The 26,271-nt window shown below is 53.9% G+C and overlaps 1 protein-coding gene across 1 annotated transcript in view; it reads right to left on the bottom strand.

The window, feature by feature from the left end:
* PTGS1 (prostaglandin-endoperoxide synthase 1) overlaps positions 1–23,238 on the bottom strand; it is a 35,924-nt gene extending 12,686 nt beyond the window's left edge. The window contains exons 1-5 of the mRNA XM_038745084.1: positions 23,129–23,238; positions 4,973–5,089; positions 4,579–4,719; positions 3,384–3,527; positions 810–991 (exon numbers count right to left, since the gene is read on the bottom strand). Coding sequence (XP_038601012.1) covers positions 810–991; positions 3,384–3,527; positions 4,579–4,719; positions 4,973–5,089; positions 23,129–23,210 — 666 coding nt within the window. The 5' untranslated portion in view covers positions 23,211–23,238. The remainder of the gene's footprint in view (positions 1–809; positions 992–3,383; positions 3,528–4,578; positions 4,720–4,972; positions 5,090–23,128) is intronic.
* Between the last annotated feature and the right edge of the window lie 3,033 nt (positions 23,239–26,271).

Here is a 26,271-nt window from a genome sequence, read left to right on the forward strand (position 1 = left end):
GCAGCTTCGCCTCTGGAGATGGTTGTGGGCAGGAAATGTGTCCCCCAGCTCTGTTCTACCGTACTCTCCTGAGCACTTAGTATAGTGCTGTACACATAATAATAATAATAATAATGGCATTTATTAAGCACTTACTATGTGCAATGCACTGTTCTAAGCGCTGGGGAGGTTACAAGGTGATCTAGTTGCCCCACGGAGGGCTCACAGTCTTAATCCCCATTTCACAGATGAGGTCACTGAGGCAGAGAGAAGTTAAGTGACTTGCCCAAAGTCCCACAGTTGACAATTGGCAGAGCCAAGATTTGAACCCATGACCTCTGACTCCAAATCAATCAATCAATTGTATTTATTGAGCGCTTACTGTGTGCAGAGCACTGTACTAAGCGCTAGGGAAGTACAAGTTGGCAACATATAGAGAAGCACGTGCTCTTTCGATTGAGCCACGCTGCTTCTCTAAATAAGGTGATCAAGTTGTCCCACGTGGGGCTCACAGTCTTAGTCCCCATTTTACAGATGAGGTAACTGAGGCACTCAGTGAGTGTTTAGGAAAACGGGAGATAGAAGAGTCCTCTTTGCATGGGACAGTTTCCAGACCATCCTGCCCAGGGACAGGGGGCTGGACTAGATGGTTAAATGTTTCGGCAAGGCTCTCCCCATGCTGGTGGGCAGGGGAGGGTGAGGCTCTGGTCTCAGTTTCCCTTTCCTCCCCTCTCCTGGCAAGACTATGACCAGACCGGCTCCCGGCCACCCAGCCCTAGGAGGGAGAGCCTGCCCCCGCATCCCCGGCCTCCCGACCCTCGGGTACTCACACCGTGGCCCAGGGCCTTGGTGAAGCCGCGGCCCATCTTGCCCGACGTCTTGAAGAACTGGTGGGTGAAGTGCTGGGCGAAGAAGGCGAACAGGAGGTTGGTCCCCTGTGGGTCACGCACGAATGACTTCCGCAGCAGGAAGCGCTCGGCCAGCAGTCCGGGGTCAGGGAGCCGCTTCCTCCCTGGGGAGAGACCGAGGGTGGCAAGTGGGGACCGGTCGGGGACCCTGCGGGAGGATGGCAAAGGGCCCGGTGATGGGGATCTGGATCCACTGGGCTTTGGGGCTGGAGGCGGGGAGCGTGCGGGCTGGGAAGAACAAGAAGGCCTATGCGCCTGGGGGGTCAGGGGCCTGGAGGGTCTCTGCAACTCCCCGGGGGAGTCAGGGACCGGGCCGGCCCAGCCCTCGCTCCAAGAATTGGCCCAGGACAAGCCAAGCCGCCGCAGGAAGAAGGACAGCCCACCCCGCACCCTCCACTCCTCTGCCATCGACCCCCGGCCCACCTCATCCCCCGGGCCTGGAATGCCCTCCCTCTGCCCATCTGCCAAGCTAGCTCTCTTCCTCCCTTCAAGGCCCTGCTGAGAGCTCACCTCCTCCAGGAGGCCTTCCCAGACTGAGCCCCTTCCTTCCTCTCCCCCTTGTCCCCCTCTCCATCCCCCCCATCTTACCTCCTTCCCTTCCCCACAGCACCTGTATATGTATATATATATATATATATATATATATATATATATATATATGTACATATTCATTACTCTATTTATTTATTTATTTTACTTGTACATATCTATTCTATTTATTTTATTTTGTTGGTATGTTTGGTTCTGTTCTCTGTCTCCCCCTTTTAGACTGTGAGCTCACTGTTGGGTAGGGACTGTCTCTATGTGTTGCCAATTTGTACTTCCCAAGCGCTTAGTACAGTGCTCTGCACATAGTAAGCGCTCAATAAATACGATTGATTGATTGATTGATTGATTTTATCTCCCCCTTTCAGACTGTGAGCCCACTGTTGGGTAGGGACTGTCTCTATATGTTGCCAATTTGTACTTCCCAAGCGCTTAGTACAGTGCTCTGCACACAGTAAGCGCTCAATAAATACGATTGATGATGATGATGACAGGCCAGCCTGGCATGGGGGTAGGCGGGCAGAGATGGGAGCTGTTTGGGAGCGGGGACTTGGGGCAGACCGTGGGTCGAAGAGGTAGGATGGAAAACAGCCACAGAGAACATCTGCAGCTGTCCACCAAGTTTGGGCCCCCGTGTGGGGTACGGATGCTGCTGTTTACCGCCACACTCACACACACGGGTGTGATTCACCGGAGGGGTCTTGTCGAGAACGCGTTGGCCAGCCCACCCTCCGTGCAGGACAGGCCCGCACACTCACCCTGGAGCACGAGGCAGGTCTGCTGCCTTATTTCCAAGGGGCCTAAGCTCTCGATTCAGAAGTAGCACCCGCTAATTGGCACGAAAGCCTCTGCATATCCTCGCATGCTGGCATAAAGTTAAAATGTCCAGAAGCCTTCCCTGCTCCTCTATGAACAAGGAATATGCCTGTTTATTTTTATATTGTGCTCTCCCAAGTGCTTAGTACAGTGCTCTGCACACAGTAAGCATTCAATAAACATAAATGAATAAATGAATGGCTAGACCCCGCCTCTCCTTCTAGGCCACCCTGAGGTGGGTGGGCCTGGGCAAGTCGGACATGCCACAGCCTAGGGAGCAGGGTCAAGGGTTAAGCACCCCAGTCCAGGAGGCCACTTAAGTAGATTACTGGGCTGTGGGGAGAATAATAATAATAATAATAATAATAATAATAATAATAATAATAATAATGGCATTTGTTAAGTGCTTACTATGTGCAAAGCACTGTTCTAAGCACTGGGGGGAATACAAGGTGATCAGGTTGTCCCATGTGGGGCTCACAGTCTTCATCCCTATTTTACAGAGGAGGTAACAGGCTCAGAGAAGTTAAGTGACTTGCCCAAGGTCACACAGCAGACATGTGGGGGAGCCGGGATTAGAACCCATGACCTCTGACTCCCAAGCCTGCGCTCGTTCCACTGAACCAAGCTGCTTCTCTATAATAATGATGGCCTCTGTTAAGCGCTTACTATGTGCAAAGCACTGTTCAAAGCGCTGGGGAGGTTACAAGGTGATCAGGTTGTCCCACGGGGGGCTCACAGTCTTAATCCCCATTTGACAGATGAGGGAACTGAGGCCCAGAGAAGTGAAGTGACTGGCCCAAAGTCACACAGCTGACAATCGGCAGAGTTGGGGTTTGAACCCATGACCTCTGACTCCAAAGCCCGGGCTCTTTCCACTGAGCCACCAAGACTCTACAAACTTGAACCTGGCACCCCCAGCCAACGGAGAGCACTGGTAAGTGGGGCATGAGGTACCAGAACCTCCATGTGGGATCGGATCAACTCAGCTTAGTGCCCCTGGGAGGCTGGGGCACTTGCCCGGAGCTTGCCGGGGGAGCGAGGAGAGGCAGAAAAGATTTCCAGCTCTGGGGGAGGGTAGAGACCCCCCCCAATCCATCCTGCCTAGGAGCCCTTGAGCAAAGCGGTCATTACCTTTGACCCCCATGGGCGTGGGGCAGTCATCGGGGACCGGGGGCAGCACGCGGGTGTAATAGGTCACATTGGCGTAGGCCTCCCAGCTGATGTAGCCATAAGCGGAGTTGTACGTCGGGGGACTGGGGATCCGGTTGGCACGCACTGCAGCGGGAAGAGGCCAACCGTGGCGGTGAGAGAAGGGGAGGAGATGAGAAGAAAAGAGAGGACAGGGGAGGAAGGGACAGATGAGGGAGGTGGAGGGAGAGACCCAGGGAGAGGGGTAGGGTTGCGAACCAGCCTTCCGTACCCAGAGATGGGCAGATTGACCAGGGGAGTGGGACTGGGGCAAGTCTCACTGCTTCTCCCACCTCGCAAATACTGAACAAAGCTGGGACCTTCCCCTAGTTCCTCTCCCCCCAGCCTGGGCCTCCTCCCCAGCAGAAGGGGCCGAGGAGGTGAATGCTTTCCCAAAGCTTGGCCAGCCCCTGCAGCTCTGAATTTCCAGGAGGGAGCGGTGGGGAAGCTGTGTCTGGGGCTGGGGGAGGGAGGAGACTGGGACCTCCTCCATTTGCCCCAGACACTTGCTGGCTGTCGGAGGTTTTTCTGGCAGGCAATTGAAATGTATTGCGCAATATCTGCCTGGGGGGTCTTAATCAGATGGGCCCCACAGGCTGTGAATTCCCCTCATCGTTATCTGGAGAGCCATCATCTGGCAAAACAGTATGATCTGAATTTCTAGAGATTAGCCACAGTCGGATAGACAGACCCTCCTTGGTCCCTTCCTTCGTTTGTCCTCACTCCTCCCCTCCCTCCCCCCAACTCTGTGACTGCAGGAAAGACCTGGGTCAGGCTGCTGGACCAGATGGGACAGAGGTCCATCCAGCTTCTTCCAGGACCAGTTGGCCACACCGGGTCCCGGGCCCCATCCCACCCCTACAAGAGGCCAGAGCGCCCCAGGAACTGGAGAACAAAAAGCGGAGGGGGCCAAAATGTCCTCAGCAGAACCTCTCCTTGTGTGGGGTGGGGATGGGGATTCTTTGTCCCTGGGGAGCTGCCTTGTCTGGAAGGTCTCTGCTTGCTGTAGGGGGGCCCACCACCGTGGCCAGGGGAGATCTGTAGCCCTCTGGGGGTGGGAGTCTTTGGGGGTTAGGGGCCCTCTTGGCTCCTGCTGGGGAGAGGGTGGGGAGTGGGGGTTGGGACAGGGGAACCTCACCCGTAAGCACCAGTCTCATGAGAAAGTCGCGGATGAAGGTGCCGTTGATGAGGTCCCAGAACCAGCGGCCGTGGGTCAGGATGTAGTGGTAGAAAGCCGGGCTGGGCCGCAGGGCATTCCGGAGCCAGGTCCAGAACTCAGCTGGTGGCGAGGAGGAAGGGGATGAGGAGGAAGGGGAAAAGGAGGAGGAGGAGGAGGTAAAGGGACAGGTCCGGCGGAAAACTGTGAACAGGCAATACTCCCTCCCCAACCAGCCTTCCCCAACCACAGGTCCAGACCTGAAGCGGTGTTGGCAGGCTGACCTGACCATCCCGGAACCCCTGGGGGTGGGGATGGGGTCTCAGTAGTGAGGAGGAAGGGTCGAGGAATAGGGGGCAAGGCAAACAGGACTCACGGGAGGTACAGTTGCGTCCATGGTAGCCGGTTCTTGTGCAGTCACATTCGTATTGGTGCAAGCCAAAGCGTACACACACGCCTTTGTTCTGGCATGGGAAGTAGCAACACGGGTTCACTGGAAGAGGGACAAGGGGTACAGGGAGCTGAGCAAGGGAAGATCGAACTGTCTGGAGCTAGAAACCAGATTCCAAGCCTCCTCCCTTCCGCACCCCTGGACCCCGTTTGCTTAGGGTAGGGTAAAGGGGACCTTGTCGGTGGGATTTTCGGGTTCCATCTGGGAGTGTGTCTGGTACATTTTACTCTCCCAAGCGCTTAGTCCAATACTCTGCACACAGAAAATGCGCAATAAATTCTACGGATTGATTGAACAATCTGAGGGGTAGCCAAGGCAACTCTCCTAAAGAATTCCATAGTCAATCCGCTTCACCTTCCCAGACAGACAGAGTCCCCCAGCACTGTGACCTGGGACCAGTGGCTGCTTCGTTGGGACCGGCCCCAGTGCTGGGGAGGGGACAGCTTTCCAGGGACACAGATGCAATTCCCATGTGAGTTTGGAGGGAGAGTGCCAGTAGTGAAGCAGTGTGGCCTTGTGGAAAGAGCATGGGCTTAGGAGTCAGAAAGATCTGGGTTCTAATCCCAGCTCTGCCACCTGTCTGCCGTGTGACCATGGGCATGTCACTTAGCTTCTCTGGGCCTCAGTTAACTCATCAGTAAAGTAGGGATTAAGTCTATGAACCCCATGAGGGACACGATCTCTGTCCCACATAATTAGCTTGTTTCTACCTCAACGTTTAGTACAGAACCCGGCACACAGTAAGCCCTTAACAAATACCATACACACAAAAAAAGAATCAGTTTAACCTGTGGGGACTGGAGAGGGCACCCAGGAGGGGAGGAAAAACAGGGGGTGGGGAGGCAGGGAGGTTGCAGTGTTTGGCAGAAAACCAACCACATGCATTTTGGACACTCCTGAGCATGGTGGCTTCCAAGTCCCCAGCGGAGGCTCGGTTAGACTGAGAGGGTGGCGCCTCTTCCCTGGACCTGCCTGGATCAACTGTTCCTCTTTCCCAGGGGCTGCTTCCTGGCTCTGTACTACCCTGAGGTGGTCGGTGATCGCCCTCCCTTGTCTCCCCTGGGGGCAACGAGCCACCAGCCCCCAGCCCGGCCCAGGCCCACCTCTCCAAAGTCAATAGGCGTCCACTTCCCGCCCCCAACTCCCTTCCTCTCCCCTTCCTCTCTGCTCCGTGTGGCTCGGGGTCAGGGAAGGCAGCTATCAGCCTGGGCTTCCGGCCCCTCCTGGCCTCCTACCCTGGAGTTGAGGGTTTTTAGGACCAGGGCCATCCCGTCTCCAGAGTGGAACTCCTGCAGGAGGGAGGCAGCGGCCAAGCCCCTTCTCCCCCATGCCAGGGAGAACAGATCTGGGGCTCTGGGGTGATTCGGGGCAGAGGACCCAGACATCCAGGCCCCACCCTTCTCCCTTTCCACTCTCCCCCACCTCCCAACCCCATCATCCTCCCTCCTCTGCCTCAGCAGCCATGGCACCGATAAGGTTTTTTGTTAGGGCACTTCCTGCTGACTCAAGCCTGGCTAGGGGTACTGCTGGCGGCACTAGCACGCAAGATTTATCTAGCAGAGAGGAGCAGGAGAGGGATGAGAGGGGGAGGGGAAGGAGTATGGGGGGAGAGTGCAGGAGGGAAATGAGTGTGAGGGTAGAGCTTGGGAGGGGAAAGAGTGTGAGGGGGGGATACTGGGAGGGGGAGAGGGGGAGAGGGGAGTGAGTTAGGCAGGAAAAGAGCTGGAGGGGAAGGGGTGTGAGGGGAGAGTGTGAGGGGAGAGTATGAGAGAAGAGAATGTGAAGGAAGAGAGTGTGAGGGGAGAGAGTGTGAGAGGGAAAGAGCTGGAGGGGAAGGAGAGTGGAAGAGGAGTGGAAGGGGAGAGAGCAGGAGAGAAGTGAGTGAGCATGGTGGGGAACGAGCTGGAGGGGAAGGAGTATGAGGGGGGAGAGTGGAAGAGGAGAGAGTGTGAGTGTGAGGGGGAGAGAGCAAGTTGGGAGTGAGTGTGGCAGGGAGAGAGCTGGGGAGAAGGAGTGTGACTGGGAGAGAGCGTGAGGGGGAGAGTGAGGGGGAGAATGTGAGGGAAGAGAGTGTGAGGGGAGAGAGTGTGAGGGGGAGAAAGTGTTAGGGGAAGAGAGTGGGAAGGGAAGAGAGCAGGAGAGGAGGGAGTGTGGGGGGGGGGGAAGTGGGAGGGGAAAGAGTGTAAGGAGGAAGGAGTGGGCACTATTCTGTCAGGATCAGTTCTTAGACTTTCCTGAGGAGTCTCCCAGGGAAGTCGGGGTGTCCGAGGGAGACAGCAGCGAGCGACATGGCCGTTCCCTTGGCCCAGAATGGTCCCTGGACAGAGTGGGATGGGGGGGCTTCCAGGGGAAGAAGAGAGGGGACGGCAGGATGGTCAGCCCCAGAAGAAATTCAACTGTCCCTAACCCTGCCCCTAGCCATTCTGCAAGGATTCATTGACGCCAGCTGGAAGGGAAATTCACTTTGGGTGAAAGTTGAGGAAAGACAAAGACACAGCTCCCCCCCCCCACCCCCCGCACCCTGCTTCCCCAGAGGGAAGGCAGGGCCGTTCCCCACGGCAGGCTTGGGGATGCCGAGCACCCGAGCGCCAGAGCGGAGGATAGGCGGGAGATGACAGGAAACTGCCAGCTGTGCCCGCTGCTGGGAAACCAGTCTATTCCTGTCCTCACGCCCCCTTTCCTGGTCACCCAGGCCTGGCACACCCAGTCTCCACAGACCTGGCCCTCGGCGCCAGCTTGGGGCTTGGGCCTGGGCCTGGGCCGGGGGTGGGGACCAGAGGAAATGGGCGGGCTAGAAAGTCCTGGGCCAGGGTAAGAAACCTGAGATCAATGCCCCTGGACACTGCTGCCCCGTCACTGGCTGGAAGGGTCCTGGAGTGGCCACCGTGGCCAGGCCCCTGCCTCCAGCCCCTGCATCTTAGAATAGCCTCTCTCCTGCTCTCCCTCCAGCTCCTGGTCCTGTCTCTCATCCCACACCCCCTGCTCTCCCCAAAAGAAAGCCCCATCCCCCTGCTTCCCCAGTATAAAGCCCTGCCCCCCCAACATAAAACCCTGCTCCCACTCTCCCAATATAAATCCCTTCCCTCCTTCCCATTCCCCAAGATAAAGCCCCACCCCCTGCTCCTCTAAGTATAAAGCACGGTTTAGTGGATGGAACATGGTACTGGGAGTCAGAAGGCCCTCCGTTCTAATCACAGCTCTACCACGGGTCTGTTGTGCGAACTTGGGCAAGTCACTTTAACTTCTCTGGGCATCAGTTCCCTCATCTGTAAAATGGGGATGAAGAATGTGAGCCCCATGTAGGACAGGAACTGTGTTCAACCTGATTAGCTTGTATCCACCCCAACACTTAGTGCAGTGCCTGGCACATAGTAAGCACTTAACAAATGCCATTATTATTGTTATTATTATTATTATTAAAGCCCCACTGCCACTTTCTCCAACATAATGTCCCCCACCTCCAGCTCCCCACCAACAGACACACCCCTGCTCCCCACTCCTTGCTCCCAGACAACATAAGGCTCAGGGCCATGGTAGCACCCCAAAGCCTCTTGGGCAGAGAGGCCCAGTCATGGGCAGCCCAGGCAGGGCGAGCACATGAACTAAATCCCGGGCCGCGGGATAGGCTCCTGCTCTGTTTCCCGGCCGGACCAGGGAGCTGGAGGTAGGAGGAGGAAAAAAGCCAGGAGAGAGGAAGAAGAGGAGGAGGAGGAGGTGATGTCCAGGCCCCTCGGTTGCTTCTTGGACCCTCAAACACGCCCGGTGGGCTGGGGAGGGGGTGGGGTGCCATCACCATCCTGCCCTGCCCCCTGAGGGAAAGGACACATGCTAGGAAGACAATGCCTGGCCACTCTGCTCCCTGCACTACCTGGCCACTCTGCCCCCTGCGCTGCCCAGCCACTCTGTCTAGTCACCATACCCAGCCGCACAAGAGGCCACCCGACTCCGTCTTCCTCCTCGCGCGTGGAAAGGAAGGCGAGGACAACTGCCCCCTTTCTCCTCAGGCACGGACGGGGGCCCAGGTGACCGGGACAGGGGGCGGAGATCCAGCCAGACTGACAACTCCTTTTACATCTCGGTTTCCATCCCTCACTTTCCCTTCTCCACCAACTAACCACCCCCTCAGCAAACCCACACCAGAGGGAGGGAAGGTGTATCAGGCTGGAGGGGAGCGAGGGAGAGACAGTCAGAGAGAAACAGAGAGAGAGAGAGAGAGAGAGAGAGAGAGAGAATGCATAGCTGAACTGGAATCCAGATATGTCAAAGGATCCAGGCAAAGGAGACATCGCTGCAGGGCCGGGGACAGCAGGGGTCCAGGCAAAGGGCACTATGGATGGCAGGGAGTCCTGGTGGACTTCAAGTGAGGGTACCCTCTCCCAAGAGAGCAGTAGGAGCCCCGCTGCTGACAGAGAGCTGAAAAGGGGGGCTGGGAGGGGTTCCTGCTTCAGAATAAGGAGGACCACATCCATGCCTCACTACCCTGTGCTTTGCACATAGTAAGCACTTAACAAATACTATCATTATTATTATTACCCTCCTATCTCCAGGCCAGCCTCTCACAGACCTAGCAGTCCCGAAGCTCCTCCCAATGTCTAACCTAAATCTCTTCTGTTGCAATTCCTCTCGATTTGCTTTCTATGGCCAAAGAGAACAAGTCTCTCTTCAGAAAATGAATTCTTTAAGGCTCTAAGGGTTGGCTTCATTTCCAGGAGAATAATGCGTAAGTTGTTGCCAACTTGTACTTCCCAAGTGCTTAGTACAGTGCTCTGCACACAGTAAGTGCTCAATAAATATGATTGAATGAATAAGGGGTCTCCTCGTCTTCCCCTCTTTATCTACCTCCACTTCTTCATAGCAATATTAAATAATGATAACAATAATAAAAATAACACTAACCATAATAGTGGTATTCTAATTTTGTTGTATGGTACTCTCCCAAGCGCTTAGTACAGTCCTCTAAACATTGTAAACCTCAATAAATACCATTAATTGATTACCTGATTTCAAGAGAAGCAGCATGGCCTGGTGGATAGACCATGGTCCTGGGAGTCAGGAGGACCTGGGTTCTAATCCTGGCTCAGCCACTTGTCTGCTGTGTGACCTTGGACAAGTCACTTAACTTATCTGGGCCTCCGTTACCCCACCATTTGTAAAATGGGGATTAAAACCGTGAGCCCCATGTGGGACAGGGACTATGTCCAAACCTGATTAGCTATCTACCCCAGAGCTTAGAACAGTGGCTGGCACAAAATAAGCACTTAACAAATATGATTTAAAAAAACTATATGTCAAGTATTGTGCTACACACAATATAATCAGATTTGACATGATTTTTCCCCTCCTCCTCCTCTTCCTTCTCCTCCTCCTTTTTCCACCTTCTCCTCCCTTGTTGGCAGTTTGGTCCCTCACGTTGAGGCGGAGAAATTCCATGCCTCGTCAGACTGGCCTATTTGGTCTGCTTTCTTTTTCCATAAACATGGGCTGGGTGGTCCAAGCACCAGAAAAACTCATCAAGGCAAGGACTCGGCTGTCAGGGCTTGGTCTTGGAAGATGCCTGAGTGACTCCTCGGTCACAGGCCAACTGAGAAAAGAGAGGAAGGTGGCAGACGTTTGCAGGCGTTGTTGCGGGTGCAGAGAGCGCGTCTCCACCTGCTCCACGGCCTGGAATCCCAGGAGTTCTCGGACAACTCAGCTCCCGGCCGAGGGGAGTCAGATCCAGCTTATCCTAGGCTGCTGACCCCATTCGATCAATCGATTGCTTAATCAACGGAATTTATTCAGTGCCTGTTCTGCTTAGAGAAGCAGCGTGGCTCAGTGGAAAGAGCATGGGCTTTGGAGTCAGAGGTCGTGGGTTCAAATCCCTGCTCCGCCAATTATCAGCTGGGTGACTTCGGGCAAGTCACTTCACTCCTCTGGGCCTCAGTTCCCTCATCTGGAAAATGGGGATTAAGACTGTGAGCCCCACGTGGGACAACCTGATCACCTTGTATCCCCCCGGCGCTTAGAACAGTGCTTTGCATGTAGTAAGCGCTTAACAAATACCACCATCAGCAGCAGCATCACAGAACCCTGTACTAAGCGCTTGAGAGGGTACAAAAGAATCAGTAGATATGGTTTCTGCCCTCAAGTAGTCGGGGAGAAAGTGTGCCAGAGGTATGGCAACTGTGTCGGTGGCCCTAGAAAATCTGGGTGAGGAGAACCGTGGACCCCAGAATCCTCAGGAATGAGGCCTCATCCACATACTTGGAGCAGGACTGTATTGAAATTCCTCAGGGAAATAGACTCCATGACCTCTCTGCCCGGAGAGACTCGTGTCTTGTGTCTAACCTAAATGATCGAGCCGGCTGACGACGGTCAGCTTTCTCTTATGCGGTCTAGCAACACCGACGGAAGACTTTTCCTTGGGTCTAACCTCAATTTGTAAAGCTACAGATTATATTTGCTTCCTGATGAGTCGGCCTCAGTGAAGATGGAGGAATGGGCTCCGCTACTCTGGGAAATAAACCTTCCGAGATGTGAAGACAGTTATTAATCCCATCTCAGCCTACTCCTCTCCAGGATAAATATTCCTAGAGCCTTTAATCCTTTGGAGGAACACTGTGCCCTAATGGAAAGAGCACGGGCCTGGGAGTCGGAGGACCTGAATTCTAATCCCGGCTCCACCACTTGCCTGCTGTGTGGCCTTGGGCAAGTCACTTCACTTCTCCGGGCCTCAGTTTCCAAATCTGTAAAATGGGGATTCGACACCCGCTCTCCCTACTACTTAGCATGTGAGCCCCAAGTGGGACAGGGACTGTATCTAACCTGATGATGATGATGATGGTATTTTTTAAGCGCTTACTATGTGCCAAGTACTGTTCTAAGCGCTGATTAACTTGTACCTACACCAGCATTTAGAAAAGTGTTTGACAAACAATAAGCCCTTAAAAAATAGTATTATTTTTACTATTATTAATAATGATAAAATTAAGCTTTTTGTTCTGGGATGTTTCACCATCTCTGCATGTTCTCCCATATTTCCAGGTCCCTTTTTGGTTAGTCAGAGTCTGAAGAGCCCAGACTTTTGCTTGCTTTTCAAAATTCAGCCTCACGCTGGTGCCACTCATGTTTAACTGGTGGTGGTCCACTCTGACCCCGGCATCTTTTTCTGCCACATTACCCCCAAACCCATCCTTCCCTGTCAGAATACTTTCCTTTCCTTGTGAATTATTCCGACCCTCATCCTGATCGGCGTTTTCGGACCCTTCTTTTACTCATCAAGACTGTCCTGGTTACATTCAGTGAGGGAACATGGGGATAGAACTCAAGAGAGTGATCCAATTTTTTGATAGACAGTCTTGACAGGCTCTATGCTCCCTGCTCGCTCATTCAAGCGCTTAGTACAGTGCTCTGCACACAGTAAGCGCTCAATAAATACGATTGAATGAATACACACACACGTGCACAACCCTCCCACCCCCCCTTCCACCCCCATGCGCACAGATCCCTGGCCACCTCTCTGCCCCATCACAACTTCCAGGGAGGGCCTTGGAAAGAGGGAAGTCGACTTAACACAGGAAGCCAAGTCAGTGCAGGGGTCTGGGGGAGGGTGGCCATGGTCCTATTAACCCTGAAGCCATCCCCAGCCTGGCCTTTCCTCAGAGCCTGGGTAGAGGAGATGTAGTCTGAGCCTGGGAGAAGGCTGGGCGAGGAGGGGCTGGAACCCTGGCACTTGGCACTCCCAGTTGAGGATTCTGCCTATGCATCCTGGTCAGGGCATGCGATTCAGCTGCTTACAAGGTCTGTGTGAGGGGCCCAGAGGGGTCGGGGGGAGGGAAAGAACACCCCCCCCAACTTTGGGATCGGGAAAAGCAGCCTCCTCCCGGGTCTGCTAAGAATAATATTTAGAATCATTCCTGCCGTCTGATTGTAAAGTCACGGAAAAGTCATAAACAATAGCTCAGCCCCACCCCCAGAGGCAGGCTCCCACTCTGAGCCACAGCAAGTCCAGGGGGGCTTCCTGCTCCCCTCCTTCATCCTCACCCCAATGCCCTCTCTGCCCCCGCACCAGACCACAGGACACCTGGAGCCTGCTTTGGCTTTGCAAGCAGGAGGGGAAGAGAGAGAGACAGTGAGTGAATGAGTGAGAGGGAGAGAGGTGTATGTCATGGGTAGGGGGATGAGGGGTGGAAGAATAGAGAAAGAAGACGCCAGTGAACCCTACCATTTAAGGCCCAGGCACTCGCCCTATGACACACTGTGGGCTTCCTCGCCTCCCACTCGAAGAACTTGAGGACTGGGGACCCCCCCTGGAGCCTCCTATCCCCTTCCCACAGAATACACAGAAAGAAGAGGAGAAGCAAGAGTCGGGGGAAAAAGAGAGAGGGGAGAGTTGGAGAACTGGGGAAGAGGGACACCCGAGTGAGTTGCTTGTCTCTCTTGTCCCCTCTCCCTCAGCCTTGATGGTGGGACAGTATCTTTTGCAGCTGCCTGGCACATCTGGAGGCAGAACAGGCAGGAAACTGGGGTCCCTGGGTCCCTGAGTCCCTTCCCTCACCGTCAGAGAAAACAGGAGCCCATGTGGGCACACGGTGGGGGCCCACGGCAGAAACCCGATGAGTAGACTCTAAGTTCGTTGTGGGCAGGGAATCTGCCAGCTTATTGTTATATTGTACTCTCCCAAGCGCTTAGTATGGTGCTCTGCACACAGTAAGTGCTCAATAAATATGATTGAATGAATAAAGAGTGAGGGAGCAGGAGAGGGCAGAGGGGGGCTAGGCCAGCCTGCCCAGTCGGCTCCTTGCATTCCTCCTGCTCAGCAAGCGTGTGCCCCTGCTCGCCCAGCCCGGGCAGTTGCAGCCACAGCCTGCCAAGGCTACCTCGGGGACAGCTTGAGCCAGGTTGTTCCGGGAAGGCTGATGGGCTGGGAGGAGGTGGATGCCCCAAAATGGGCATCCCCAATGCCTCTTCCTTCCCGCTCTGACTGGCTGTGGTCAAGGGTGGTGGGGCTTTCCCTTGTACTCACACTGTGGGGCCAGAGCCCCTAACTTTACTTTGGGAAAGTCCTGCTCTTCCCTCTCCTGCTCCAGGAAGCTCCCCTACCCTCTCTACCTGGAAGAGTTGGGCAGAGCAGGGAGCAGACAACATAGAGCATGGAACACCCTCTCCTCCCCTCCCCTTCCCAGAGGCTCCAGCTCCAGGAGCAGATTGGGCCTGGGGAGCAGGGAGGAGTGGGAGGGATCACTGAGGAGGGGAGAGGAGCACATCCTTTCTCCCAGCCAGGGGAGTCAGCGTAACTTCCTTCCCCACCCGCTCCCTCTCGCACCTCCCTCACCCTCCTTCTCAGCCTGTGCCTGGCCCCTGGAATCTCCCTGCACATTCCACACCAGAGGGAGGGTCCTGGCTAGTCCAGCAGGAATACGAGCCTGCCCTGATGGGCACAGTGTTTTCAGCCAAGGGCTCGGCTTCATGTCCTGCTGGGAAAGTTGGGGAAGGATTTCAGGGTCTTCCTCCCCCACCAGACTGTATGCTCCTCAAGGGCATGGACCATGTTTACTATCTCTAGAGTACTCTCCCAAGGGCTTAGTACAGTGCTCTGCACCCAATAGGCACCCAATAAATACTCCTGATTGTCTGAATTGCAAGCAACACTATGGTGAGGAGAATAATGATAATAATAATAATGACTATAGTATTTGTTAAGCACTTACTAGGTGCCAGGCACTGTATTAAGTACTGGAGTGGATACAAGCAAATCGGATTGGACACAGTCCCTGTCCCAAATGGGGCTAACAGCCTCAATCCCCATTTTACAGATGAGAGTGCTGAAGCACAGAGGAAGTAAAGTGACTTGTTCAAGGTCACACAGCAGACAAGGCAGGACTAGAACGCATGACCTGACTCCCAGACTCATGCTCTACCCACTAGGTCACGCTGCTTCTCACTAGGGCAAGCTGCTTCTTTTCCCATCTAAGGGGATAAGAATGTTCTTCTCCAGGTCAGCCTCTGGGTCACCTCCAGAACACTTCTTCCCTTCTGCCTTCCTAGCTTGCTGTCCCCACTGGCTTCTTAGAAATGCGGCAGTTGGCCCTAATGCAGCCTTGCAGATAGGGCTGGATTCATCAGCCCACGATATCAACAACGGCCCCCACCGCCCACCTCCATCCACCGTTATCGTGCGGTTTTCCTGCAGAAAACACCCTGTGAGTACCATCCTCCCTCACACCCCTGACGCCGACTCCCTAGTAAAGCGGGCCCCAGGAGGGAACGTGAAGGACAGAGAAGAGAGAGTGCATCGGAGTTGATTCCTCCATGCAGGTTCTCGGTCCTGAAGTCTCCTCAGTCATTCCTGAAGGAAGGCTCCTTCATCCGCCTGTCCCAGGGGCCTGAGGAACTGGATGGGAAAGTGCAAAATCCAGGGCCTTGGAAGTTAGGCCTAGAAGCTCTTGGGTGAGTAAATCGGCTCCAATCCTAGGGTTGGCCAGACTGTGGGGGACAAGGCTCAGGAGACTAAGGCTAGACTAAGACTAAGACTTTTCCTCTGCTCCCTCTCCCCTCCCCATTGCTCCAACCCGCTCCCTTTGCTCTACCCCCACAGCACTTGGCTGTATTTGTACATATCTATAATTATTATTCTATTTATTTTTATTAATGATGTGCATAGATCTATAATTCTATTTATCTATAGTGATGCTATGATGCCTGTTTACTTGTTTTGATGTCTGTCTCCCCCCTTCTAGACTGTGAGCCCATTGTGGGCAGGGATTAATAATAATAATAATAATGATGGCATTTGTTAAGTGCTTACTATGTGCAATAGATTGTCTCTGTTGCTGAATTGTCCCTCCCAAGCGCTTAGTAAAGTGCTCTGCACACAGTGAGCGCTCAGCAAATATGATTGAATGAACGAATGAATGAATGAATGAGACAGGGGACGGCGGACACGGGAGAGGAGCTTTGTTGGAGCTCCTCAAAAAACTCCAGCGGTTGCCCATTCACCTCCACATCAAACAAAAACTCCTCGCTATTGGCTTTAAAGCACTCCACCACCTTACTCCCTCCTACCTCACCTTGCTACTCTCCTTTTACAACCCAGCATGTACACTTTGCTCCTCTTGTGCTAACCTCCTCACTGTGCCTCGGTCTCGACAGTCTCACCGCTAACCCCAGGCCCACGTCCTACCTCTGACCTGGAACACCCTCCCTCCTCAAATCTGACAATTACTCTCCCTCTCCTCAAAGCCTTATTGAAGGCACATCTCCTCCAAGAGACCTTCTCACACTAGCCCCCCCACCCCTTTCCTCTTCTCCCACTCTCTTCTGCAGCACCCTGACTTGCTCCCTTTGTTCTTCGCCCCCCCCACCCCAGCCCCACAGCACTTATGTACATATCTGTAATTTATTCATTTGAATTAATGTCTTTCTCTTTGCTCTAAACTGTAAGCTCCTTGTAGGCAGTGAATGTGTCAGTTTATTGCTGTATCGTACTTTCCCAAGAGCTTAGTACAGTGCTCGGCACCCAATAAGTGCTCAATAAAGACTGGTCTGTCCCAGCTGGGAGCTTTGTCTGGTTTCTCTTCCAACACCCCTTTTGCTCCATCCTCTTTCAGTTCCTCCTTCCCCTTTCTTCCTCTCCAACCCTACCCCGCACAACCCCCTTCCAGCTCCTTTCTCTTGAAGAAGATGGGTTGGCTTTCCAAGCACGAACAGGCTCAGAGGAAACTTCGCTCTTTCTCCCTTGGCTGGGCCCAGCACACTGCCTTTCTTCCCGCGGGGGAGAGAGGATCCAATCCAGTGACCTTCCTCTTGGGAACATAAGCCCACCCCTCCACTCTATTCTCCACTTCTCAAAAGTCCCGGGTTTCAAAAAGAGAGGTCAGCTTCAAGATCCTGTTGGGATTGGGCTTGTTTCCCCCTCCACCGAGCCTCCTGTACCATGTTCCATCCTTCTGCTCTGTTTGTGCTCCAGGACCTGAGCCAATTTCCCCCTCCCTTCCATCCGATGCTCTCCAGTGCCCTGCTAGCCTTACCAGGGCTCACCCCCTGCCCGCCTCCTCCCATCTGCCCTGTATATGACCCTGAAAGTTGGCTCTGACCAGGACTTCCAGCTCCGCTCCTTCCTTCCCCTCTTCCCTGCTGCTGCCACCCCATGCACTCTGCCTCGGCTCTGAGTGCCAGCGTGATAAGCAGAGCTGGACTTGACTTGGCCCAAGCCTACTGTTTCCAGCCAGGCAGAGATGCTCTCTGCAGGGCAGAGCTGAGGCTGGGGGGCCAGGGAAGGGGTAGAAGTGGGAAAGCCGAGCCTGAGAGTGGAAGGAGAACCCAGAGATGCGATTCACCAGCTCCTAGGCTTTGGAGAGATGCCCAAATCACCAGAGTGGTCCCAAATCACCAGAGGGGTGAGATCAGGAGATCAGCACCACTCCTAATCCACCCTTATAATAATAATAATAATGGCATTTATTAAGCGCTTACTATGTGCAAAGCACTGTTCTAAGCGCTGGGGAGGTTACAAGGTAAGCAGTTTGTCCCACGTGGGGCTCACAGCCTTCATCCCCATTTTACAGATGAGGTAAATGAGGCACAGAGAAGTTAAGTGACTTGTCCAAAGTCACACAGCTGACAATTGGCAGGGCCGGAATTTGAACCCATGACCTCTGACTCCAAAGCCCGTGCTCTTTCCCATTGAGCCACGCTGCTTCTCTACCCCCATAGGGTCCATTAGTTGGTGGGAAAACTGAGGTGCTGGGAGAAGGGAGAGACAATCTGGCTCCCTGCATCAGGAACTCCTTTTATTGTTCTCTTGCCTCTTGGGCTTCCCTGTCCTGACTCACACGCAGGCCCGGCCCGGGGTGTGCCCAGGCGATGGGTAGGGTGTCCTCCCTTCCCTCGACACCTACCCAGCCCTTAGGGCATGGACGCCTGGCCCAGAAAGTCCTGTCTTCATGTCTCCCTGGGCCCCTAACTCCTCTCTACCAAGCCCCCTCCCCCCCTCCCCGGTGGCCCCATAGGGCCCCCTTCCCCAGCTTCTTGCATCCTTTCCCAACCCCTACCCTGAGCTCTGCTTGGCCAGGAGGTGTTTCTCCTGGCCAGAGATGGAGGAAGGGAGGAGAGGAGGGAGGCAGAGAGTCCAGCACCATTCAGCACAGAAGAAACACTTTATAAAATGCCCCAGGCTGTGCCTGCCAGGAGAAGTCTAGAGTCAGTCTTGATCAACTTCCATGAGGCTTGCAACCTCTGCCCCCAACCTAGCCCCACCATCCCCGTGTCCACCGTGGGGGACTCCTGAAGTCGGCAGAGGAAGGGGTGAAGGGTCACTGGGGTGTAGGAGGGATGGGAGGGGATGCTCGAAGGGACAGGGGCTGAGATCGACAGCTCAGAGCCTTTGAGGGGTTAAAAGCAACCTAGGCAATTGTGGGGGCCTGAGGCTGGGGGTTCTAATACTGCTGCGGTCACTGACACGCTTTTCCTCTCTGGACTTTGGTTTAACATCTCTACATCTGCTTAACATCTGCTGCTTCTTGCCCCAAGGTGACTACCTACTCCTGCAGCACTGAGGGCAGAAGCTGACCAGGAAGGGGAAAGAGAGCCCAGGGCCATGGCTCGCACACATCTGGAAGCCATGCCAGTTGCCCGGGTGTTTGAAAGGCCGAGGAGCTTCAGAAGCGCAGTGGTCTGGGAAGGGCTGGAGATGGGGATTGGGTGGGGAGAAGGGAGGAGCTCCTTGGTTGGCTGAAACCCCCGATGGGGGAGGATGTGAGGGGCAGATTCAGGAGTGATATGGAAGGCAGATGGGGGAAGATGTAGGGGAGGAAGCGGGGTCACTGTCAGTGGGGATGGGGTGTCTGCAGCAGGGACTGGAGGCCCAGAGGGGAGTCTGTGAAAGTGTAGAATGATCTCATTTCCCTCGCTCCCCATTCCTGCTGGCACTTGCCGTGAGCTCTCCAAGCGGTGGCTTATCTCATCTAAATTCTCTTTCCCGTTCTCTTGCCGGGGGGAAAATTAAGTGAGTGCGATAGAGAGGGTGTGTGCACTAGGGCGGTTTCCCATGGACCCTCCTGGGCTGCGGGATCAGCTCACCTGGGAATTCTGGACAAGCATCCGGGTCGAGACAACCCTGGGCCAGGTAGCAAAGCAGGCAGGGAGAAGGTGAAGAAGAACCCTACGTCCCAAAGGGAGTCTCTCTCCCACATGCTAGAAGAGGGAGCCCACCCCATCAGCCCCTTTGGGGTCAGGGAGAGACGGTATAGTCCTGCCTTGGGGGTGAGGGACTCAGAGAGATGATTGAGCCAAATCTCTGATCGCCCCACAAGGCAGTGAGCGTAGGCGGAGGGTCTACAGGGCCCCCCAACCCCAGCAAAGTTCTCAAGGCCGTCCACTCTCAGAGTCCCCCTAAATGTAGCCAGCACCCCAGCTCCCTACCCCAACCCTTGCAGTCCAGAGTCTGTCACTTTTGTCCGCTCTCCTCTCCGCTACCTTACCACAGCTTCCTTTCGAGCTTATAAGCAGGAAATGCAAGCTAATGTGCAAGCTGACAGGAGCCCCTGCTTCAGGAGTGGGAGCGGGCCGGGACCCTGGGCTTTAGAGGACTCTCCCCAGAATGTGCCACCTTTTTCCCCCAGTCAATCAATAATATTTATTCATGACCTACTGTATGCAGAACATGGTACTAAGAAGCAGTGTGTTTCAGTGGAAAGAGCACTGGGCTTTGGAGTCAGAGGTCAAGGGTTCAAATCCTGGCTCTGCCACTTGTCATCATCATCATCATCATCAATCGCATTTATTGAGTGCTTACTGTGTGCAGAGCACTGTACTAAGCGCTTGGGAAGTACAAGTTGTCAGCTGTGTGACTTTGGGCAAATCACTTAACTACTCTGTGCCTCAGTGACCTCATCTGTAAAATGGGGATTAAGACTGTGAGCCCCACGTGGGACAGCCTGATCACCTTGTAACCTCCCCGGCGCTTAGAACAGTGCTTTGCACATAGTAAGTGCTTAATAAATGCCATTATTATTATTATTATTACTAAGGAAGCACTTGGGAGAGTACCGGGGTAATAAAGTGTGATCCCTGCCCTCAAGGAATTTACTGAGACAGGGAGACAAGGAGACAGACTGGCAGATTCATTCATTCAATCATATTTATTGAGCGCTTACTGTGTGCAGAGCGCTGTACTAAACGCTTGGAAAGTACAAGATGATCACTTAACTTCTCTGTGCCTCAGTTCCTTCATCTGTAAAATGGGGATTAAGACAGTGAGTCCTCTGCAGGACAGGGACTGTGTCCAACCAGATCCACTTATATCCACCCCAGTGCTTAGTACAGTGCCTGTCACATAGTAAGAACTTAACAAATACCATAATTACTGTTACCGGTCCCTTGTGGGTTTTGTTTTTTAATTAGGAAAATGGACACCAGGAGCCGACGGAGATGAAAACACTTTGAACTTGAGGTCACGTGCAAACCTCGATCTGGTCCCCTTTCCACGGCGCCTGGGGGAGGAACAGCCAGCTCACTTCCCCTTTTCCCTACCGGCACTAGCAGGAATCTGGTCCAATTCTCCAGCCTGTTGTTGGATAGGGACTTTCTCTGTATGATGCCAACTTGTACTTCCCAAGCGCTTGGTACAGTGCTCTGCACACAGTAAGTGCTCAATAAATACGATTGAATGAATGAATGAAGATGATACTGAATCTCCCCTCACCAAACACCCTTCCCTCAGAGGGAGTTCCGGGGTGTGGATAAGGCTGCTATCCCCCAGTCCCAGCCCCAGTCCCCAATCCTGGCCCCAGCCCCGTTTCCAGCTCCAGTGTGACAGTTGTTTTGGAGGGAGGCAGGTAGGATGATCCAGGCCTGATCAGCTCCCTCTGCCCCAAACCTCCTCCCTGCTGTGGGTCCCCTGCCCCATCCTCTAAATCCCCAGGAGCCTGACTTCTGTGGATCTACAGGGGGTTGGGGACAGATGGGCCCACACAGGGCAGCGGGTGTGGGGGAGTTTAGAAGGAGGTGGATAAACCTTGTCTGTGCCTTGATGACAATAATAATAATAATTCTGGTATTTGTTGAGTGCTTACTGTGCACCAGGCACTGTACTAAGCACTGGGGTGACATTGACCCCTGTCCCGCCATCGACCCCCGGCCCACGTCCTCCCCCGGGCCTGGAATGCCCCCAATCCCTCTGTCCATCCGCCAAGCTAGCTCTCTTCCTCCCTTCAAGGCCCTACTGAGAGCTCATCTCCTCCAGGAGGCCTTCCCAGACTGAGCCCCTTCCTTCCTCTCCCCCTCCTCCCCCTCTCCATCCCCCGCATCTTACCTCCTTCCCTTCCCCGCAGCACCTGTATATATGTATATATGTTTGTACATATTTATTACTCTATTTATTTGTTTATTTTACTTGTGCCTATCTATTCTATTTATTTTATTTTGTTAGTATGTTTGGTTTTGTTCTCTGTCTCCCCCTTCTAGACTGTGAGCCCACTGTTGGGTAGGGACTGTCTCTATATGTTGCCAGCTTGTACTTCCCAAGCGCTTAGTACAGTGCTCTGCACACAGTAAGCGCTCAATAAATACGATTGGTTGATTGATTGATTGATTGGGGTGGATACAAACAAATCGGATTGGACACGGCCCCGTCCCATGTGGGACAGTCACGGTCGCAACCCCCATTTTCCAGCTGAGGTAACCGGGGCCCTGAGAAGTGAAGTGACTTGTCCAAGGTCACAGAGCAGGCAAGTGGCGGACCTTCTGACTCCCGTGTTCTATCCACCAAGCCACGCTGCCTCCGTTCCCCCCAGTCCCTCAGCCAGGGTCTTCAGACAGCCACCTCCCCTCACCCCCCAGGGTCCGGGCTGTCTCTTTCCAAGATGGCAGGGAAGCTCAAACGAGCACAAGAAAAGGACGGATGGGGAAGGTCCCCTAACCACAGGTCCAGGCTCTTCCATCCCTGCTCCGCTAATCTAGGCCAAATGGCCTGGACACCGGAGACCGTTCCAGATCCCGCCCGGGGCCGGGGGGCTGGGGGGAGCAGGAGACTCAGAGCCAGAGAGAGGGGATGGGGAGACAAACACCCCCACATCCCCACATACAGACACCCACACACACCGACACCCCCCCCACACTCACACATAGGCACACACAGACACACACTGATACCAACACCCACACCCACACTCACACATAGACATACAGACACCCACACCCACACTCACACATAGACACACACAGACACTCACATCCACACTCACACATAGACACCCACAGTAATATAATAATAATAATAATGGCATTTATTAAGCGCTTACTATGTGCAAAGCACTGTTCTAAGCGCTGGGGAGGTTACCAGGTGATCAGGTTGTCCCACGGGGGGCTCACAGTCTTCCTCCCCATTTTACAGATGATGGAACTGCGGCACAGAGAAGTTGTGAGCCCGCTGTTGGGTAGGGACCGTCTCTATATGTTGCCGACTTGTACTTCCCAAGCGCTTAGTCCAGTGCTCTGCAATCAATCAATCATATTTATTGAGCGCTCACTGTGTGTGGAGCACTGGACTAAGCGCTTGGCACTGTACTAAGCGCTTGAAGCGCTCAATAAATACGATTGAATGAGTGAATGAAGCAACTTGCCCAGTCACCCGGCTGACAATTGGCAGAGTCTGGATTCGAACCCATGACCTCTGACTCCAAAGCCCGGGCTCTTTCCACTTGAGCCACCCTGCTTCTGTAGACACAGACCGACACCCACACTCACACCCAGATACACCCCCAGACACCCACACCCACACGTAAACACCCCCAGACACCCACACCCACACGTAGACACCCCCAGACACCCCCAGACACCCACCCCTCCACACCCACACATAGACACACACCCAGACCCCCACACCCCCACATGGCCACACACAGACACACCCACCCAGGCACCCACACCCACACACAGACACACACCCAGACACCCACAACCACACACAGACACACACACCCACCCATTGACACCCACACCTACACATAGGCACACTCAGACACCCACACCCCCCCAAGACACATCCAGACCCAGACAGGCACAGACCAGACGGGGCCCCCGGTGTCGGTGCGAGTGCAATACCTGCTGCGACACTCTCCGGGCTGGGGGCCGCGGGGGCTGGGGGCAGCAGCAACAACAGCAGCAGCAGCAGCAACAGCATCATCGACGGCAGCCCCAGGCGGGCCGGTCCTAGGGGGGGGCGGGAGGAGGGCCTGGGGGCTCATGATGGGGACAGCAGCCAGCCCGGCTCTGGGCTCCCTCTGGGCGACTCTGGGCTCCCTCCTCTCCTTTCTGACTCCTCCTCTCCCCCCGCCCCTCATTTCCCTCGCTCCCCTCCCCCGAAAAGGGGGGGTTGGGGGCCAGGGAAGTCTGCCTGTAGTCAGCCCTTCTGTGAGTCTTCTAGACGGTGAGCCCACTGTTGGGTAGGGACTGTCCCTATATGGTGCCAACTTGGACTTCCCAAGCGCTTAGCACAGTGCTCTGCACACAGTAAGCGCTCAATAAATAGGATTGAATGAATAAATACGATTGATGATTGATTGACACGACCGGGAAATTGGGAAAGGAGGGAGGAGCACGAGAGGATTCCATCTCAAGCCCTATTGAGAGCTCAGCTCCTCCAGGAGGCCTTCCCAGACTGAGCCCCCCCACCCCCTTTTCCCTCTCCTTCTCCTCCCCATCGCCCCCCTCGCTCCCTCTGCCCTACCCCTACCCCTTCCCAAAGCACTGTTGGGTAGGGACTGTATCTATATGTTGCCAACTTGGACTTCCCAAGCGCTTAGTACAGTGCTCTGCACACAGTAAGCGCTCAATAAATAGGATTGAATGAATAAATACGATTGATGATTGATTGACACGGCCGGGAAATTGGGAAAGGAGGGAGGAGCACGAGAGGACCCCATCTCAAGCCCTACTGAGAGCTCAGCTCCTCCAGGAGGCCTTCCCAGATTGAGCCCCCCCCCCTTTTTCCTCTCCTTCTCCTCCCCATCGCCCCCCTCTCTCCCTCTGCCCTTCCCCTTCCCAAAGCACAGTTGGGTAGGGACTGTCTCTATATGTTGCCAACTTGGACTTCCCCAGCGCTTAGTACAGTGCTCTGCACACAGTAAGCGCTCAATAAATACGATTGATTGATTGATTGATGATGGTATTTGTGAAGCACTTACTATGAGCAAAGCATCATCATCATCATCAATCGTATTTATGGAGCACTTACTGTGTGCAGAGCACTGGACTAAGCGCTTGGGAAGTCCAAGTTGGCAACATAGAGAGACAGTCCCTACCCAACAGTGGGCTCACAGTCTAAAAAGTGGGCTCAAGCCCACTACTTGGTACTAGAGGAGGAAACAAGGGAAGCAGCTTGGCTCAGTGGAAAGAGCCCGGGCTTTGGAGTTAGAGGTCGTGGGTTCAAATCCCGGCCCCGACAACTGTCAGCTGGGTGACTTGGGGCAAGTCACTTCACTTCTCTGTACCTCAGTTTCCTCATCTGTAAAATGGGGATTAAAACTGTGAGCCCCCCGGTGGGACAACCTGATCACCTTGCAATCTCCCCAGTGCTTAGAACAGTGCTTTGTACAAAGTAAGCACTTAACAAATACCATTATTATCTTCTAAACTGTGAGCCGGCTGTTGCGTAGGGACTGTCTCTATATGTTGCAGACTTGTACTTTCCAAGCGCTTAGTACAATGCTCTGCACACAGTAAGCGCTCAATAAATATGATTGATTGATTGGTACAGTGCTCTGCACACCAGTAAGCGCTCAATAAATACGATTGAAGGAATGAATGAATGTTCTAAACGCTGGGGAGGGATACAAGGTGAGCAGGTTGTCCCACGTGGGGCTCACAGTCTTAATCCCCATTTTACAGATGATGGAACTGAGGTCCAGAGAAGTTAAGTGACTTGCCCAAAGTCACGCATTTGTACATATTTATTACTCTATTTGATTTGTACATATTTATTACTCTGTTTTATTAATGATGTGTCTATAGACTGTGAGCCCACTGTTGGGTAGGGACTGTATATGTTGCCAATTTGTACTTCCCAAGCGCTTAGTACAGTGCTCTGCACACGGTAAGCACTCAATAAATACGATTGATGATGATGATGATGATAATTCTATTTATTCTGATGGTATTGACGCCTGTCTACTTGTTTTGTTTCCTTGTCTGCCTCCCCGCTTCTAGACTGTGAGCCTGTCGTTGGGTAGGGATGGTCTGTCTATGTTGCCGACTTGTCCTTCCCAAGCGCTCAGTCCAGTGCTCCGCACATAGTAAGCGCTCAATAAATACGATTGAATTGAGTTGAATCCCAGCCTTATGGGGCCCCTGGGATCGGCTCTCCACTCAGCACAAGCCCCCCACCCACCCCCACACTGACACCCCCCCAAAAAGAGTTCTGTTCCGGAAAGCCTTAGCTGGAGAATTGGTGTGTGTGGGTGTGTGGGTGTGTGGTTGTGTGGTTGTGTGGGTGGGGGGCGTTTCAGGAAAAGCCCCTCATTCCGGTTCTGTCGGTGAAGGAAAAGGAGGTCGGACAGCTGGCTTTAGGGTGGAAATGATACCGGATAAACTTGCTGCTTCCTGGGTGGATCCGGCACCGAGGGCAGATGCTTCGGCTCTGCAGGCCTCCCTGCCCTGGCTGGTCCTCGAGGCAATCAATCAATCAATCAATCGTATTTATTGAGCGCTTACTGTGCGCAGAGCACTGTACTAAGCGCTTGGGAAGTACAAGAGAAGCAGGACCCGTCCCTCCCAGTTTGCCCCCTGCCGGGTTGCCCCTAGATCTGGTTGGTTTTTTTGTCAGCTGTGTGACCTTGGGTAAGTCACTTAACTTCTCTATGCCTCAGTCACCTCCTCTGTAAAACGGGGGGTTAAGACCGTGAGCCCCACGTGGGACAACCTGATTCCCCCCTTTTAGACTGTGAGCCCACTGTTGGGTAGGGACCGTCTCTATATGTTGCCAACTTGTACTTCCCAAGCGCTTAGTCCAGTGCTCTGCACACAGTAAGCGCTCAATAAATACGATTGATTGATTGATTACCTTGTATCTACCCCAGCGCTTAGAACAGTGCTTGGCACAGGGCAAAAACTCCTCACTCTCTGCTTCAAGGCTCTCCATCACCTCGCCCCCTCCAGAGAAGCAGCGTGGTTCAGTGGAAAGAGCCCGGGCTTTGGAGTCAGAGGTCGTGGGTTCAAATCCCGGCTCTGCCAATTGTCAGCTGTGTGAC

This window comes from Tachyglossus aculeatus, chromosome 4 (assembly GCF_015852505.1).
Source record: "Tachyglossus aculeatus isolate mTacAcu1 chromosome 4, mTacAcu1.pri, whole genome shotgun sequence".
NCBI classification, from domain to species: domain Eukaryota; kingdom Metazoa; phylum Chordata; class Mammalia; order Monotremata; family Tachyglossidae; genus Tachyglossus; species Tachyglossus aculeatus.